We start from the raw sequence: 14,717 nt of genomic DNA, 5'->3' as shown, positions 1-14,717 counted from the left end.
GGTTTACCCGTATGTCTTTGTTGACAGAACCAACTGCAAACGGTTAAGAATAATTGTGCTCCATAACGACTGCGCAAAACAAGATAGTTGCTTGATAGATGCTACAAACTAATACTTTCACATTTGTCCACAAGACTGTGTTGTCATGGTTTCTATGGCAGTAAAAGCAGAAACCGAGGGTAACGCCAGAGACTGTGTTATTAGGGAGATGCAAGGTCTGGAGATAGCATAACGGCTTACACACATCATATGAGGCACCTCAGCCAATCATATAACAGCATCTAGTCTCCTTTCCTGCATTCAGCTGAAGGTTGCAGGCTTTCCATCTAGTGTCATTGGTAACGCGAATATGACGCCATTGACAGGCACCTGCCAGACACGGTCCGTGTCACTGGTTAAAATGACAATTTTCTCAAAGTACTCAACCGAACAAAATATATAACACAGGCCTAGTCGTTTTGGATATTTTACTGCAAAAAAGTTACAAACTGTACCTTTAAATCTAATGGTAGACAACAGTTTTGGCATTACCATTGAAAACATGAAGTTATAACTATTTATTATACAGAGCCAAATAGAAAACTCCACAATTCAACCTCAAAATGCAATTACCCTCATGTTTATTTGAAGTGCAAAAAACGAGAGTTCACAAGTAAAAAGGATGCTTAACCCCTGACATACAGTAAAACTGTCATTACACTATTGCAGTAAATTTCAAGATGGGTCTTTGTCTGTATGTGAGGAGCAAAAAAACACAGTTAAGGCCAATTAATGGTTCTGCGTAGGACCTACGCCGTAACCTACGGCGTAGCCTACGCAGAGCCGCGTACCCTGTGCGTACCCTACGCCGTAGCCTGACGCGTACCCTACGCCGTAGCCTGACGCGCACCTCTCCAAAAATGTAACAACGCGTCAACTCAACGCGGACCCTACAAGCGCGACCAATCACTGCAAGCGCTGTGATTGGTCGGTTTGGCAGCATCGTACTTCCTTCTACGCATTTCTGGCGTCTTCTTCCGGCAAGTTCAGAGTCCACAAAAGAACAACATGGCGAGCATCGACATCGACCAAGTACTGAGCGTCTGATTGAAGAGGTTCACGCATCTGTATGACTCCTCTTCGGCGGACTATAAAGACTGTCAGATGGCGGCGAATTCTTGGAGAGAGATTTCCTCTAACGTCGGTTTGGAAGAGTGTCAGCAAAAGACATGAAGAACTTCGCACTTTATAAACACTGTGCACGATCTTTTGCACTTTATTGGCTTTATAGTTTTATTTTTTGTTTTACCTTTTATTGTTACTAGTTTTTTGAAAGTTTTATATTTGTGTTAATATTGCATTGTATACTCATCTATACATAGTTTGCACTTTTATATATTCTGTTCTTTGACTCTTTTGCAAATAAAGAACAAAATTGTGACACTTCCAGATCTTGGTTGCATTTCGTTTCATTTTTAACTAAACAATTAATAGGCTGAGTTGTCCATGACAAAATATGATATTCTATCAGGGTATCATTTCAATACACAGTTTTGACATCTATGTATGTGATCTGCGTAAATGAGTACAACCCTTTGAAAAGTATACTTTTTTTCAACAATATCTAAATGAACACACATAAAAATCCAAAATGTGGACAAGACTAAGTTTAATATAACATCTGTTTAACTTCTAACATGAAAGTAAGGTTAATAATATAACGGATTACACATTTTTCTGTTTCGATCAGCTCCAACTCCATTAAGATGCGATCAGCCTCCATTGTCGTTTGCATACACTAGCATACACACAAAACATCGGCGAAGAAGAGCAAACCCGTGAAAACACAAAGAGCCAACTAGCGTTTCGGCGGTGTAATTGCAGTACGACGCATACTCTCAACGCAGAACCATAAATGTTCACGACGGCGTCGTCTACGCCTGATCGGTCCGAAAATCATAAGCAATGCTCTGACACGGAGCCATCAACCTCCCAGGTTATGTCAAGCCCTGGTCCATTTATCTTGAGATGGTTTAAGTTTAAATTTCAGTTCAGTGAAGCACTTTAAGCATCAGCACTTTTTCAGTAAGTTACCTTTCTTGTAGAATTGTGCTTCAAATAAAGAACTTCATGTTGACCAGATTGTTAGTTAATCATTTACAAGTCAATTTTGCCTATATGGACAGCGATTAAAAAAAAAGTGAGTGGTAAAACGTTAAATATGATGCGGTCAAAAATTTGGGTGCACCTAACTTTTGTGCTGGTGCACCTAAGAAAAAAAAGTTAAGCGCACCAGTGCAACCAGTTAGTCTAAAAGTTAGTCTAAAGAACTGCTTAGCGACTAGCCTAATCTAAGTTAGCCAAACAGTAACGTATTATCTGAACTCTTCTTTTAGTTTTTTTTGGCGAGTTACAGCCCAACATTAAAGGTGATCATCTGAGCTTACTAAAATAAACTAAGTTTTACTTATGAGTTTCGTGTCCCACGTTACGTGCAACATGGACTGGGGGGGACTTATCAGGGTAGAAGAAAAGCTCAACGGCACAATATACAGAGAATGAAAACCCAATTGAACATCTGTCTGTCTACTGATGGTCCCCAACCAACCTGGCAGAGTTTGAGAGAATCTGAGGAGAAAAATGGAAGAAAAACGCCAAATCCAGATGTGTAAAGCTTGTCACATCATACCCAAAATATGGTGTTTTGACCAAGAACTAAATTAATGGGGATGAATATTTATGCAGAGCAATTATTTAAAACATTTTTTATTTTTAATAAATTTGCAAAGTTGTCACAAATCTTTATATGACATTATGGAGAATAATTAATAGTAGTAAATTATAGTAGTAGTTAGGCATTGTTCATATAAAAATAATCCAAAGGAAATTATTAGGACCTCTTCTTGCATGCGTTTGTCCTAAATAATCCCTAGAAAAACGCAAGGCTCTTTGTAAAATCACACTAAAATTACAACTATATTTATGTAATACACTAAACCAAACAAAGTCACATTAAGAAAGATAGCTTAACAATATTACAAACAACACCTGTTATCATTTAAAATATTCAGTATTCAAAATGTTTACACCCACATACAGTATGTTTACCAGCACTTCAGAACTATTAAACTTGATCATAAAAGATTCACTTAAAAACAGTTGACCTGTCCCCACTGACCTGTAAGACTACAAGACCTGGTTTAAAATTTGGGTGTGTATTCCTCATGGCATCCACCTCATCCTTCAGCCTCTCTCTGAGCTGACTGGAGAAATAAAAATTACAAACCCTTATTACCTTCTGACACAATGCCATCAAAGCAAGCCAATGCACAACAAAATACCATGCAAATGTACATTATTAGTTTCTGTAGTGCTTCCAGCAATCAGAACAATATCATGATTTATATTATTATGAAAAAACATAGAGATAGATCACCCACCCCTAAAAGTTCGCTGTTTTTTTAGAGTGGCAAGTTTGCCAGTATGTACAAAATCTATAATCAATCTTTATTAAAGGCCTCCACTAATTATTCTAAAATATAAATCCGTTCAACAAAGGTAGCTACTCAACTGGCTATTTTTTATGTTTGCTTGATAAATGGCGAATTTACAATTTACAGACATTCGTGAACTTAATCCCCATGGCTTGCGCCGTCCCAGTCTTATTTCACACCCATCTAACAACTACTGATAGACAGCATATTATGCATATGCAAAATTACATTTTAGACCGACTAGGAGCCTTTAAAACAATCAAATATGATTGCTAGAGGTGGGCGTGCACTGTAGAAGTGTTCATTGTCCCATGCGTTCCCGCGAGACGCAGACTGCCCCTTGCCCACGTTTTATATAAAAGCTGAATAAAAAACAGCTGGTGCACCACAAATTTAAAGTTACACGTGCATTAACAGTAACACTTAAGGGATGTTCTGGTACTCTATCAAAATAAAAAAGTAAACTTTACAAAAGCAGATTTCAACTATGACCGCACTATTCATCCGTTTCAGCACAACATATGTAGCCTACTTCTATCAAATAAGTTATATGTCAAAAGCCTATAATACAACAAACTTGAGCAGCTTAAAACGTAACTGCAACCTAAAAGCACGAACAAACATGATTCGTGAAATCTTTAAGTAAGTTACAAAACAGAGTTACGGCTGCCTTAACCTCGTGTAAATTAAAATCTTTTCTTTCGAAGAAATAAAATCGCTTACGCTGAAATATTCTTCCCGCTGATGATTTGGGCTGTCATCTTGACACTTTTACCGAGTCTTCGAAAACGTGTAACATTAGTAGACTGTTTGATGTTCTGCAGTTTGTGCTGATAACACGTGAGAGAACTCTGCCCATGTGGTTACGAAATAAAACTGTCGTAAGAGCTGTTGTCAGTGTTTGTGAATACCAACTTGTGCGTATATTGACGTCAGCCATGGGTTTTGACTAGAAGGGATACAGCTACGACCGGAAGTGGTGCTCTCGCCATATAATTACAATAAAGTACATTATCTAACGCCTACACCTATCCCAACCCTAAAACTAACCTTACAATAATAAAAAAATATTAATCAACTGTTTTCAGCGTGACAAAAATTATGCGGTATTGAAGTGCGCATGCCCAGTGGAGGTATCGAATTCCAATCGGTAGTGTCCCTGTTCCCTGCGTACTCTGAGAGGCAGAGATATTGAACTGGGAACAATGGGGAAGTATTTTGTCTCATAATTTGGCTATTTGAAAAACACTTTAGTTTTTTAGCATTTTGTTTATTATCTTTTAAACGATTCCTCGTGCTGAAGTGCCCTTCAAGAAGGCAAACACGGCCTTTGGAATGGGCCCCATTTAGCGATTATATGATTTGCTTTATACTTTTAATATGTTTTTGTCTTTTTGTTTCACGAAAGTGACATTCTTTTTACATCAAAAGCTGCTGTGCTGAGTTATCTTAATCTTCATGAGGCGTATTGCTGAGATGCATTTACAACAGTGTGGTTGGCTTGTTGCCTCTCTCATGCAGCTCTCAATAATTCTAAAGTACTGCCAGACTGTTTGAATGGGTTTAAGCGGGACAGACAGTGGACTGTATTTGAAGCAATTTTCACTAAATAACAAAACGTTATATCCACGGATTACTATCCCTGTTGAAAAAAACAGCAAATGCTGGGATAGGTATGTTTTGATGCTGGTTTGCTGGTTTGTGCTGGTTCAAGATGGTCCTGAACTGGTGCTGAACCAGCACATGACCATCTTAAACCAGAGCATGACCAGCTAAGACCAAACGTTGCAAAAGGTTTTTTTAAACGGAAACGATGGTGTGGTTAAACACCCTGTTGTGAGGATGCAAGAGTTGAACTATGGCAGCTGAGAAGGCCTGATAAAAGCCTGATGAAATCTGTATAAATACGTGTTGAATACTGCAAAATACATGTCTTTTAATATCTTCAATTGTTGCGTATACCGAGCTGCAGCGGACACATTTGTAAACTACTTGGACCCATTGTGCGAGCTATCCCTTTAAACCCGCGTGGGTTATATACATGTTGCTGCTGATTAGGCTGACATTCTTGACACACCCACCAAACAAGAGAAAACGTATCTCAAACCCTGTTGCACCGTTTCCAAGAAACATGCAGGTTCGGCTTGGGGGACAACAGATTATTTTCCAATCGTAACGGATTTTCAAAACCACAGACATAAGGATTTCATTTATAGACTGTGGGCATTTTCCAAACAGAAGTGAGCATCCCTATGCCCTATTCCCTTCGAAGGGCTGAGCCCTTGAAGTGAACTGTTTGAAGGGTATCGGGCATTACTGTCTCTCGTGTATGCGTTTGTAACTCCCTTCACAAAGTGAATGACTGGCCAAATATACACCGGTACTTTTTATGGAATAATAGAGATATCTTGTATAAAAATAAATCATATCTTTAATCAGACATGGTATGACAATGGAATACTTACTCTTAGTCAGTTGCTTAATGAGCAAGGATTGCTTTTATCATATGTGGAATTCCTTAACAAATTTAGATTCCCTGTGAAACCAAAAGATTATGCCACTATCATTGGTGCAATATCAAGAAAAGTTGTAATATTGTTACGTAATTCTATTGTTGCCCCTATTAGTGTAGACCAACAACAAATTATTTGTCGTAATATGATATTTGTTGGTGATATTAATATTGTTAAAGACAAATGCAAAATGTTATTCCATTCAACAGTATATTGGTCTTCCAAATTTGAAGATATCAAGTGGAACAAAAATATGGTAATAAGAAATCATTTTTTTTATAAATAATAAAGTTAGAGAGGTATCCTTTAAAATATTACACAGAATTTATCCTGTATTGTTTGAACGTTTCAAATGAGATCTGGAGAATTCTTGCGACCTTTGTGATGTAACAAAAGAATCTGTGAGACATCTTTTCTTTGATTGTATGTATACAAAAATGTTTTGGTTTGACATCTTCTAACTTTAGTTCAAATTAAACTTTATGATGTCATCTTTATTTTTGTGCAAGATACCATTGATTCTAAAAGTACAATATCTTTTCTGGTACAACTTTTTATTTTACTTGGTAAATATCACATTTATGTGAAAAAATGGGCTAAAGCTAAGCCAAATTTTGAACATTTTGTAAGAGAAATTAAACAATATGGACAAACTTTAAGCAATATAAAAAGCAAAAAAGACTTAAGAAGCACTATGTAATTTTAATTTATGTACTTTTTTTTTTTCCCTGACATAAATTGTATTTTTTTTCAAATTATACACCAAGTTATATTTATCTAATTGTTATTTTATTTTATTTTTGTTGTTATGAGTTGTGTATGTTGTACTCTTTTGTACTATAATAAAACATTTTAGAAAGACTGGCCAAATGTAACCTTGACAACACCGCAGGTGCATTCTGAATCGTTTGTTGAAAATAAACAACATTTTTAATATTTCTTGTTGAATATTATGTAATTATGTTTTATTTCACCTTGTTTTTTCACTCCACTTGGTATTAATAAAGAAATATATGATAAAGGAAACCTATAAACAAGTTGCTATTTTTAAACATATTAAAAATAATTTTAGATAAACTAAATTATTTTTTATACTCTATTTTAACCATCTTAAATCATATTTATCACTGATAAAAAATAGTGTAACTGTTAAACAAATACAAACTAAATTATACTTAGTAGGTAACGTCAAAATTCCGCTCCATATTTGCTTCAAAATGCGTCACGAGAACTCATAATCCAAGATCACGTGATCACAAACGGAACTAACTCACTTCCTTGAAGTGACAATGTACCCTTCGCTAACGGACTTCTGAAAGGGCCCTTCGCGAAGAGATTAAGGTGACCTCTTTCGTTTGGAACCCCTACAAATGGCATCCCCTTCGCGAAGGGCCCTTCAAGGGCGCATAAATGCAATTTGGAAAATGCCTTGTTTCATTGGAAACCTACGCACCTGGCCCAAAGTTGATTTACTGGTGTTTGGATATCAGTCTAAATTTTTTATTTATCTAAATTTATATTAGTATTAATTAATATTTTACCGTATATTAATAGTAGCCTATTCAATTGCATATAGGGCAGTTGTGGCCTAATGGTTAGAGAGTCGGACTCATGACCAGAAGGTTGCCGGTTCGATTCCCAGGGCCGGCGGGTAACAACTGAGGTGCCCTTGAGCAAGGCACCTTACCCCTACTTGCTCCCCGGGCGCTGTAGTGATAGCTGCCCACTGCTCCGGGGGCACGTGTGTTCACTACTCTCTGGATGGGTTAAATGCAGAGGTCACATTTTGTTGCCTTGTACTTGTACATGTGCAATGACAATAAATTGAATCTAAATCTAAAATCTAAAAAAAATCTAAATATAAACTACTGAACAGTTAATTATTTGCTGAGGTATACCGTAAGTTATGTTTGGGCCACATAACGTTTGTTTATGTTGTTGTTGCAGCTGAAATCGATTGACATCCATTAAAAAAACTAGCCTCTGGTCTCCTTTCCTGCGTTCCGCTGAAGCATCTGCATTAGCATTACCCATTACACTTTTTTGACTAAAGGTTGCAGGCTTGCCTTCCAGTGGCTTTGTTCAGGGCAGAGCCATTGAGAGAGAGAGTTCTGCCAACTCCGTTGACTCCAATAGAACAGTTTTTTCACAGCAATAGAGGCTCTCAATAGTTCCCGGAAGTTACTAGTAGCGCATGGAGCTGCGACTAAACAGACCAACTGAGGTAAACTTCTAACCCATTTAAAGACGAAAGCCATTTAATGAATAAAAAATGAAAGAAATAAAGCATTTAAAGAGAAAACATAACTTCCTGGAACTATCTGAAGGCTCCATGAATCACGTGACGCTCCAGTGTTTTGAACTTCCATTGGCAGAACTTTCTTTCTCAATGGCTCTGGTTCAAGGTTGCTTGATAATTACAGACAGGTGTGCTGAAACAGGGTTGGAGTCTGCAGGACGGCAGCTCTCCAGGAGCAAGGTTGGAGATCCCTGAATCCACATAACACAAAAAAGTCATAATTTACGGAATCATGGGTTCTAGCTTTGTTTGGGGCTAGCCAAAATAGAACACAAACTTGTGTTTGTCACTTATTAACCCATGGTTTATTCACTGAAAGAAATGATACTTTAACTTACAAGTAATTAAATAATAGACAGTGGTTCCACACAACATAAATGTTATCTCTACTCAATTACTTAATGTATGATGAACTAAACTGAACTGAGTAAACTTAAACAACCATGTCCAAATAATAAAATAAAATGACTTGAATCAATTAAGTTCATTCTACTAAAAGCATTTAAGTAGAGATAACATGTTTCCGTTAAGTGGAACCACTATCCATAATTAAAGGAAATTAGTTTAAGGTAAGATATTTTCTAATATAGATGTTATTTTTAACACACACTAAATAAGCTAAATATAGCTCTTATTGTTAGGAGTTGGCCAGAAGTTGGTTTTGTTACACTTCCGGCATACCCAAGTACTTACATTAACATTTAGTCATTTAGCAGACGCTTTCATCCAAAGCGACTTACAAAGAGTTTAGGGAGCAATAAGCTCCATGTCATAAAGGAACAATAATACAATGGGTGCCAATACAAAGTTACTGGTTTCAACAAAAGCTAGACCACTACATGTTGAGAGAAAGAGAGAGGGTTAGTGTTAGAGTTTATTTTATTTTATTTGTCTGTCAAGTATTCACAGAAGAGATAGTTTTAAGTAGTTTTTTGAATGTTGTGAGAGATGTGGTTGACCGGACCGAATTAGGAAGAATGTTCCACCAGGAAGGAGTTGTGAATGAGAATGAACGGGAAAGCGATTTACTGCCCTTATGGGAAGGCAATACAAGACGCTGCTGGTTTGCTGAACGCAGGGATCTTGATGGGGTGTAAGAGTGTAGGAGGGTGTGAAAGTATGCCGGTGCAGATCCAGTGATAGTCCTGTAGGCAAGCATTAGTGACTTGAATCTGATACGGGCTTCAACCGGTAGCCAGTGGAGAGAGATGAAAAGGGGTGTCACATGAGCCCTTTTGGGCTGTTGGAAGATGAGGTGTGCTGCTGCATTCTGAACCAGCTGGAGCGGTTTGATAGCCTTTGCAGGAAGACCAGCAAGGAGAGAATTGCAGTAGTCCAACCTTGAGATTACCAGGGCCTGGACAAGGAGTTGTGCCGCATGCTAAGTGAGATAGGGTCTAACCTTTCTAATGTTGAATAAGGCATATCGGCATGACCGCGTTGTCTTTGCAATGTGATCATTGAAGGACAGTTTGGAGGACATTGTTCATCAAATATGACTCCGAGGTTCCTAACTATTTTGGAAGGAGTGATTGTGGTATTGCCAAGTTGGATGGTGAGATCGTGTTGCACCATGTGGTGTGCCAGAAACATGAGTAGTTCTGTCTTGGCAGGGTTCAGCTGGAGGTGATGCTCTTTCATCCAAGCTGAGATGTCTTCTAGGCAGGCTGTAACGCGAGCTGCTACAGTGGTATCGTCTGGGTGAAACGAGATGTAGATCTGGGTGTCGTCAGCATAACAGTGACACGAGAAGCCTTATGATGGGTCCCAAGGATGTCGTGACTCGTGTAGATGGAAAAAAGCAGCGGTCCAAGCACCGATCCCTGAGGGACCCCAGTGATCATGTGGTGAGCAGTGGACAGCGAGCCCCTTCCATGACACCCTGAAGGATCTGCCGGAGAGGTAGGATTTGAACCAGCGGAGAGGAGAGCCTGAGATTCCTATAGAGAACTTGCTCTAAAACTTGTTTTTTTTTATTAAAGCAACTTAAAATCTGGTTAGCAGGTCCCCAAGCACATGCTCTACACTGTACCACAATGGTAACCCCCAAAAAACATTAACATAATTTAACTAAATTTCTTTTAAGTAAATTGAACAAGCATCAAATATTGTTTTGATCTACTTGAATCAGAATCAGAAAGAGCTTTATTGCCAAGTATGTTTGCACAAACAAGGAATTTGTTTTGGTGACAGGAGCATCCAGAACACAGAAACAGCATTCATTTTAAATTGATTGAGTTAATTTAAAATGTAAACATGTAGTTAAGCCAAAGCATTGCTGTTTTTAGCCCCTTTAACACAATGGAAATGTGTTTGAACATAAAACCTAATACAATGGTGTTAAAACAAAATTAATTGTTTAAATAAAGTGAACAGTATCGTAAAATCATTTTTTTGAGTGTTGAATTATTGTATAAAATCAATATCCCGTCACATGATCATGTCATATGTTATTATATAAATAAACAAGATGTAATACAAGTACTTTTGTGCCGTCACATCTTGGATATCGTGGGCCTTTGTATTAATTTTGTTGACAGATTTCTTTTAGGTCAATCCCCCCTTCATCTCTCACCGGCACAACAATAACAAAAGAAATCAAATAAGAAATAGTCCAATGAATGCTTTTACGTCCAATCACATTAATGATGTTAACACGCAAATCAGAAAATGAATCAAGTTCTTGACCGGTCTTGAATCAAAATCTCGAGACCACGAAGTGTGAGACGAAGACAAGGCCGAGACCAAAGACAGTCAAGACTGAGACAGCACTAAGAAAGACCATCAAAAAATGGTCTTGAGACCGGTATCGAGACCAAGACTCAAGTACTAAAACACTAGTTAGTTATCAGTTTTGTGCGTTTAATTTGACTAGGAAGAATAGCCTAATGTAGAATACATTAACAGTATGCATGCACTGATATGTTTCTCGTGCTTCTATGATCATCAGTACATCCCAGTAGTAAATTATGTTTAGACATTCACATAAAATGCAAAAGTAATTTGTCAAAACAAAAAAAGGATGATTGCAAGCAAATTCACAACAACAAAGAACATTGAAAAATTAACAGGGCAACCATTGCAGTCAATAAGATAATTTATTATATAATTTATATAGTGAGAAGGTAGATAATATTTTAATTTAATGACCAGTCTTCACAGAAAATCATTCAACCACACAAAAGCCACTTTTATATAGGATCATATTTTTTTCATAAACATCCTTATAAAGACCAGTTTGACAGATATGTATTTTATAAACTTACCAGTGTATGCATTTGGGAAACATTGAAATTAAACATTTAATAATGAGCATCTTATCAATCAGTTTCAGTAATGCAACCTTTAATGTCTAATATGTATTATATATTTCATGTTTCAATTATTATCTAGTGCCTGTAATAATAAGCATATAATGTAAAGCTGTTTGCAGCAATGCAAATAGTGAAAACGCTATATAAATCATTTAGAAATTTATTATTTTCATTAAACTGCTAACAAAAATGTATTTCATTGTCTTTGTCATTAAGGTTTTTTATGTTTTAAATAAAACTCAACAAGATGTTATCATGAATCCAACATAGCATTTTTGGCAAATAAAATGTTACAAAATTTTGCAAACTGTACACTTTTCAATGCTTATGTACCTTATGGAATTCACAAGCCATAAATGCAGTTTTTTTACAGTAATTTTTTTGCAAAATTTTTATCTTACCTTCGACTCAGTTCATTTTAATCTTTGGAATTCTTTGTAGCAAGGGGGCAAAGTACATTATGCCGATTACGGACTCTTGAAATCAAATACCATATTGCGAACAAAAAGATCAAAGCTTTGAGCATTTTGCGAAATTGTATTGAATTACAAACATTGACTGCTTTTCTAAATCAATCTCAGGCTCCACGTTCGTTTCTTGTCTCACAGCAAGATGATTCCTGGTTCGAGACTGTGCCAGGATGCCTTTATGTGTGGGCTTAGCATGTTCTCCGTGTCAGCATGGGTTTCCTCACACAGTCCAAAGACATGCAGGTTAGGCTTGGGGGACAACAGATTATTTTCAAATCGTAACAGATTCCTTTTATTTTTTATTTATTTATACGTTTATTTATTTTTATATTTATTTATTATAGCATGTATTTATTTCCACTTTTATTTATTTATTCTTGTATTTATTCTTACTTTTCTGTGTCTTGTATGATAATTAGATGGGTTGGTCTTGCCTACTATTGGTTCAGCGTAGATTGAAGCGTTTGATCGATTACTCTTGACTTGTTTTGGACTAACGTCACGTCACTCACTGATCGTTTGCTTCGTGTATAACGTTTATGGCGGGCGCACAATTAGCTAGAGAGTTACAGCATTTAGCCAATGAAGTCGATAACCATGCATCAAATGACTGTGTGTCATTTAGATTAGATGCACTTATTGAGGATTTATTACAGATTGACGGAGAGATAAATTACAAAGTTCTTCAAAATCTGTGCGAGTCAGGGGGTGCTAAGGTGGTGACCAAGTTCCGGTTACAGGTCCTCTGCCAAAGAGGTGCGTGAACGACCTCAGCAGATTCGTCGATTCTGAAAGCACAAGACGACTTGATATTAAGATGTCTAATAAACACAGACTTTCTTGTTACATGATTTTGACATTCTTGTTAAGATTGCAAATTATTGGTATGATCGCCCGTAACGGCTGAAGCGAGGTGAAAAAATAAATAAAGCGATTTGACACGGGATTCGTACGCATACAATAAAGCGAGGCAGCGTGTCACTACGGTAACAATCATACTAAGCTATTTCTCTATGCTATCTGCTGCGGATCTTTGCAATAATATCAAGATGTCACACAACAATATGCAGCTGGATGAATCAAGGGAATATGCCCGTTTTAACTTGTGACCTCTGTGTTATTTATCTCTTATGGAATGTAGTTTACGAGTACCGTTTAGTAACCACGTCTTTTTAGAAGGAATGGTTTCCATTTGATGGCCCCTGTAGTGAAAGAACGATGCTCATTACTACCGTGTTAACTTGTGACTTAAGTTCACTATGTCTCAATTCATTTACATTATGTTACATTAAATCTTTACGCTTTTTCTAACCGAAAGGCTGCTTATAACTATCACTTTGACAAAGCGTTAGCTTGCGACTTCGGTTTACAAGCTCATCTGTGTAGTTTAACCTTATTAAATTTTTTGCTTTATGATTTTCACCAGTTGAACTGTAACACCACCATAGCACCCTCTGACTCGCACAGACTTTGAATGTGCTGCAAAGAGGCTAATAACTGAGGAAGAACTTTGTCATTTATCTCGCCTTCATTCTGTAATAAATCATCAATAAGTGCATCTAATCTGAATGACACACAGTCATTTGATGCATGGTTATCGACTTCATTGGCTAAATGCTGTAACTCTCTAGCTAATTGTGCGCCCGCCACAGTTACTTAACGTTATACACGAAGCAAACGATCAGTGAGTGACGTGACGTTAGTCCAAAACAAGTCAAGAGTAATCGATCAAACGCTTCAATCTATGCTGAACCAATAGTAGGCAAGACCAACCCATCTAATTATCATAATAGACACAGAAAAGTAAGAATAAATTCAAGAATAAATAAATAAAAGTGGAAATAAATACATGCGATAATAAATAAATATAAAAATAAATAAACGTATAAATAAATAAATGTAAAAATAAAAGGAAATGATAAATAAAATAATCTAAAAATAAAATGGACACAAAAAATAATAAATCAATTTAAAAATGAAAAGAAAAGTTAAAGCTAAGATCAATAATAGCTAAAACGAATTATTTTGTTTTATCAAACCATTCATTCCTGTATTTATTTTCATATTATTACATTTATTCGTTTATATATTTATTTATTTATACATTCATTTATTTATAATTTTTGCAGGTTTAGTCCTCCATACCACGTCGTTTCTTGTCTCACAGCAAGATGATTCCTGGTTCGAGACTGTGCCAGGATGCCTTTATGTGTGGGCTTAGCATGTTCTCCGTGTCAGCATGGGTTTCCTCACACAGTCCAAAGACATGCAGGTTAGGCTTGGGGGACAACAGATTATTTTCAAATCGTAACAGATTTTCAAAACCACAGACATAAGGACCGATTTTTAACATTAGAATTCTCAGAGTGCACAGAAGCGACGGATCAGGCAGACCTGATAGTAATGAGTGGCACGAGATCTTGCAGAAACTCGCATGAACAAACATGACACGTGAAGAAAAACAAATATGGAGGATATCTGATATTATAAAGGCACATTAGAAACATTACAGAACATTATAAAGACAGTAGTACTGTTCTCAACACTCCACTTTATCCAAAATTCCAAGGAGTAGTTAGATGGGCATAGATAACATAGAGGGTCTTGCTTAATTCCTGTGCAGAGCAGTTGTGACCTATTTTCTAATT

General features: G+C 36.8%; 1 protein-coding gene across 5 annotated transcripts in view; it reads right to left on the bottom strand.

Annotated features, from left to right (window-relative positions):
* Window positions 1–4,333, bottom strand: part of mthfd1b (methylenetetrahydrofolate dehydrogenase (NADP+ dependent) 1b) — a 58,176-nt gene extending 53,843 nt beyond the window's left edge. For 4 of the 5 annotated variants that reach the window (XR_008963667.1, XM_057343910.1, XM_057343909.1 and 1 more), the window contains exons 1-2: window positions 4,197–4,333; window positions 3,158–3,242 (exon numbers count right to left, since the gene is read on the bottom strand). Coding sequence is in view for 3 of the 5 variants with exons in the window: in XM_057343910.1 (XP_057199893.1) it covers window positions 3,158–3,242; window positions 4,197–4,234 (123 nt within the window). In the remaining 2 variants the exon portion in view is untranslated. The remainder of the gene's footprint in view (window positions 1–3,157; window positions 3,243–4,196) is intronic. The other variant, XR_008963668.1, reaches the window with a different exon arrangement.
* Window positions 4,334–14,717: the final 10,384 nt, after the last annotated feature.

The sequence above is a fragment of the Triplophysa rosa genome, linkage group LG10 (assembly GCF_024868665.1).
Source record: "Triplophysa rosa linkage group LG10, Trosa_1v2, whole genome shotgun sequence".
In the NCBI taxonomy this organism is placed as follows: Eukaryota; Metazoa; Chordata; class Actinopteri; order Cypriniformes; family Nemacheilidae; genus Triplophysa; species Triplophysa rosa.
Note: the sequence above shows the minus strand (reverse complement) of the source record. Positions and strands in the feature narration are given on the sequence as shown.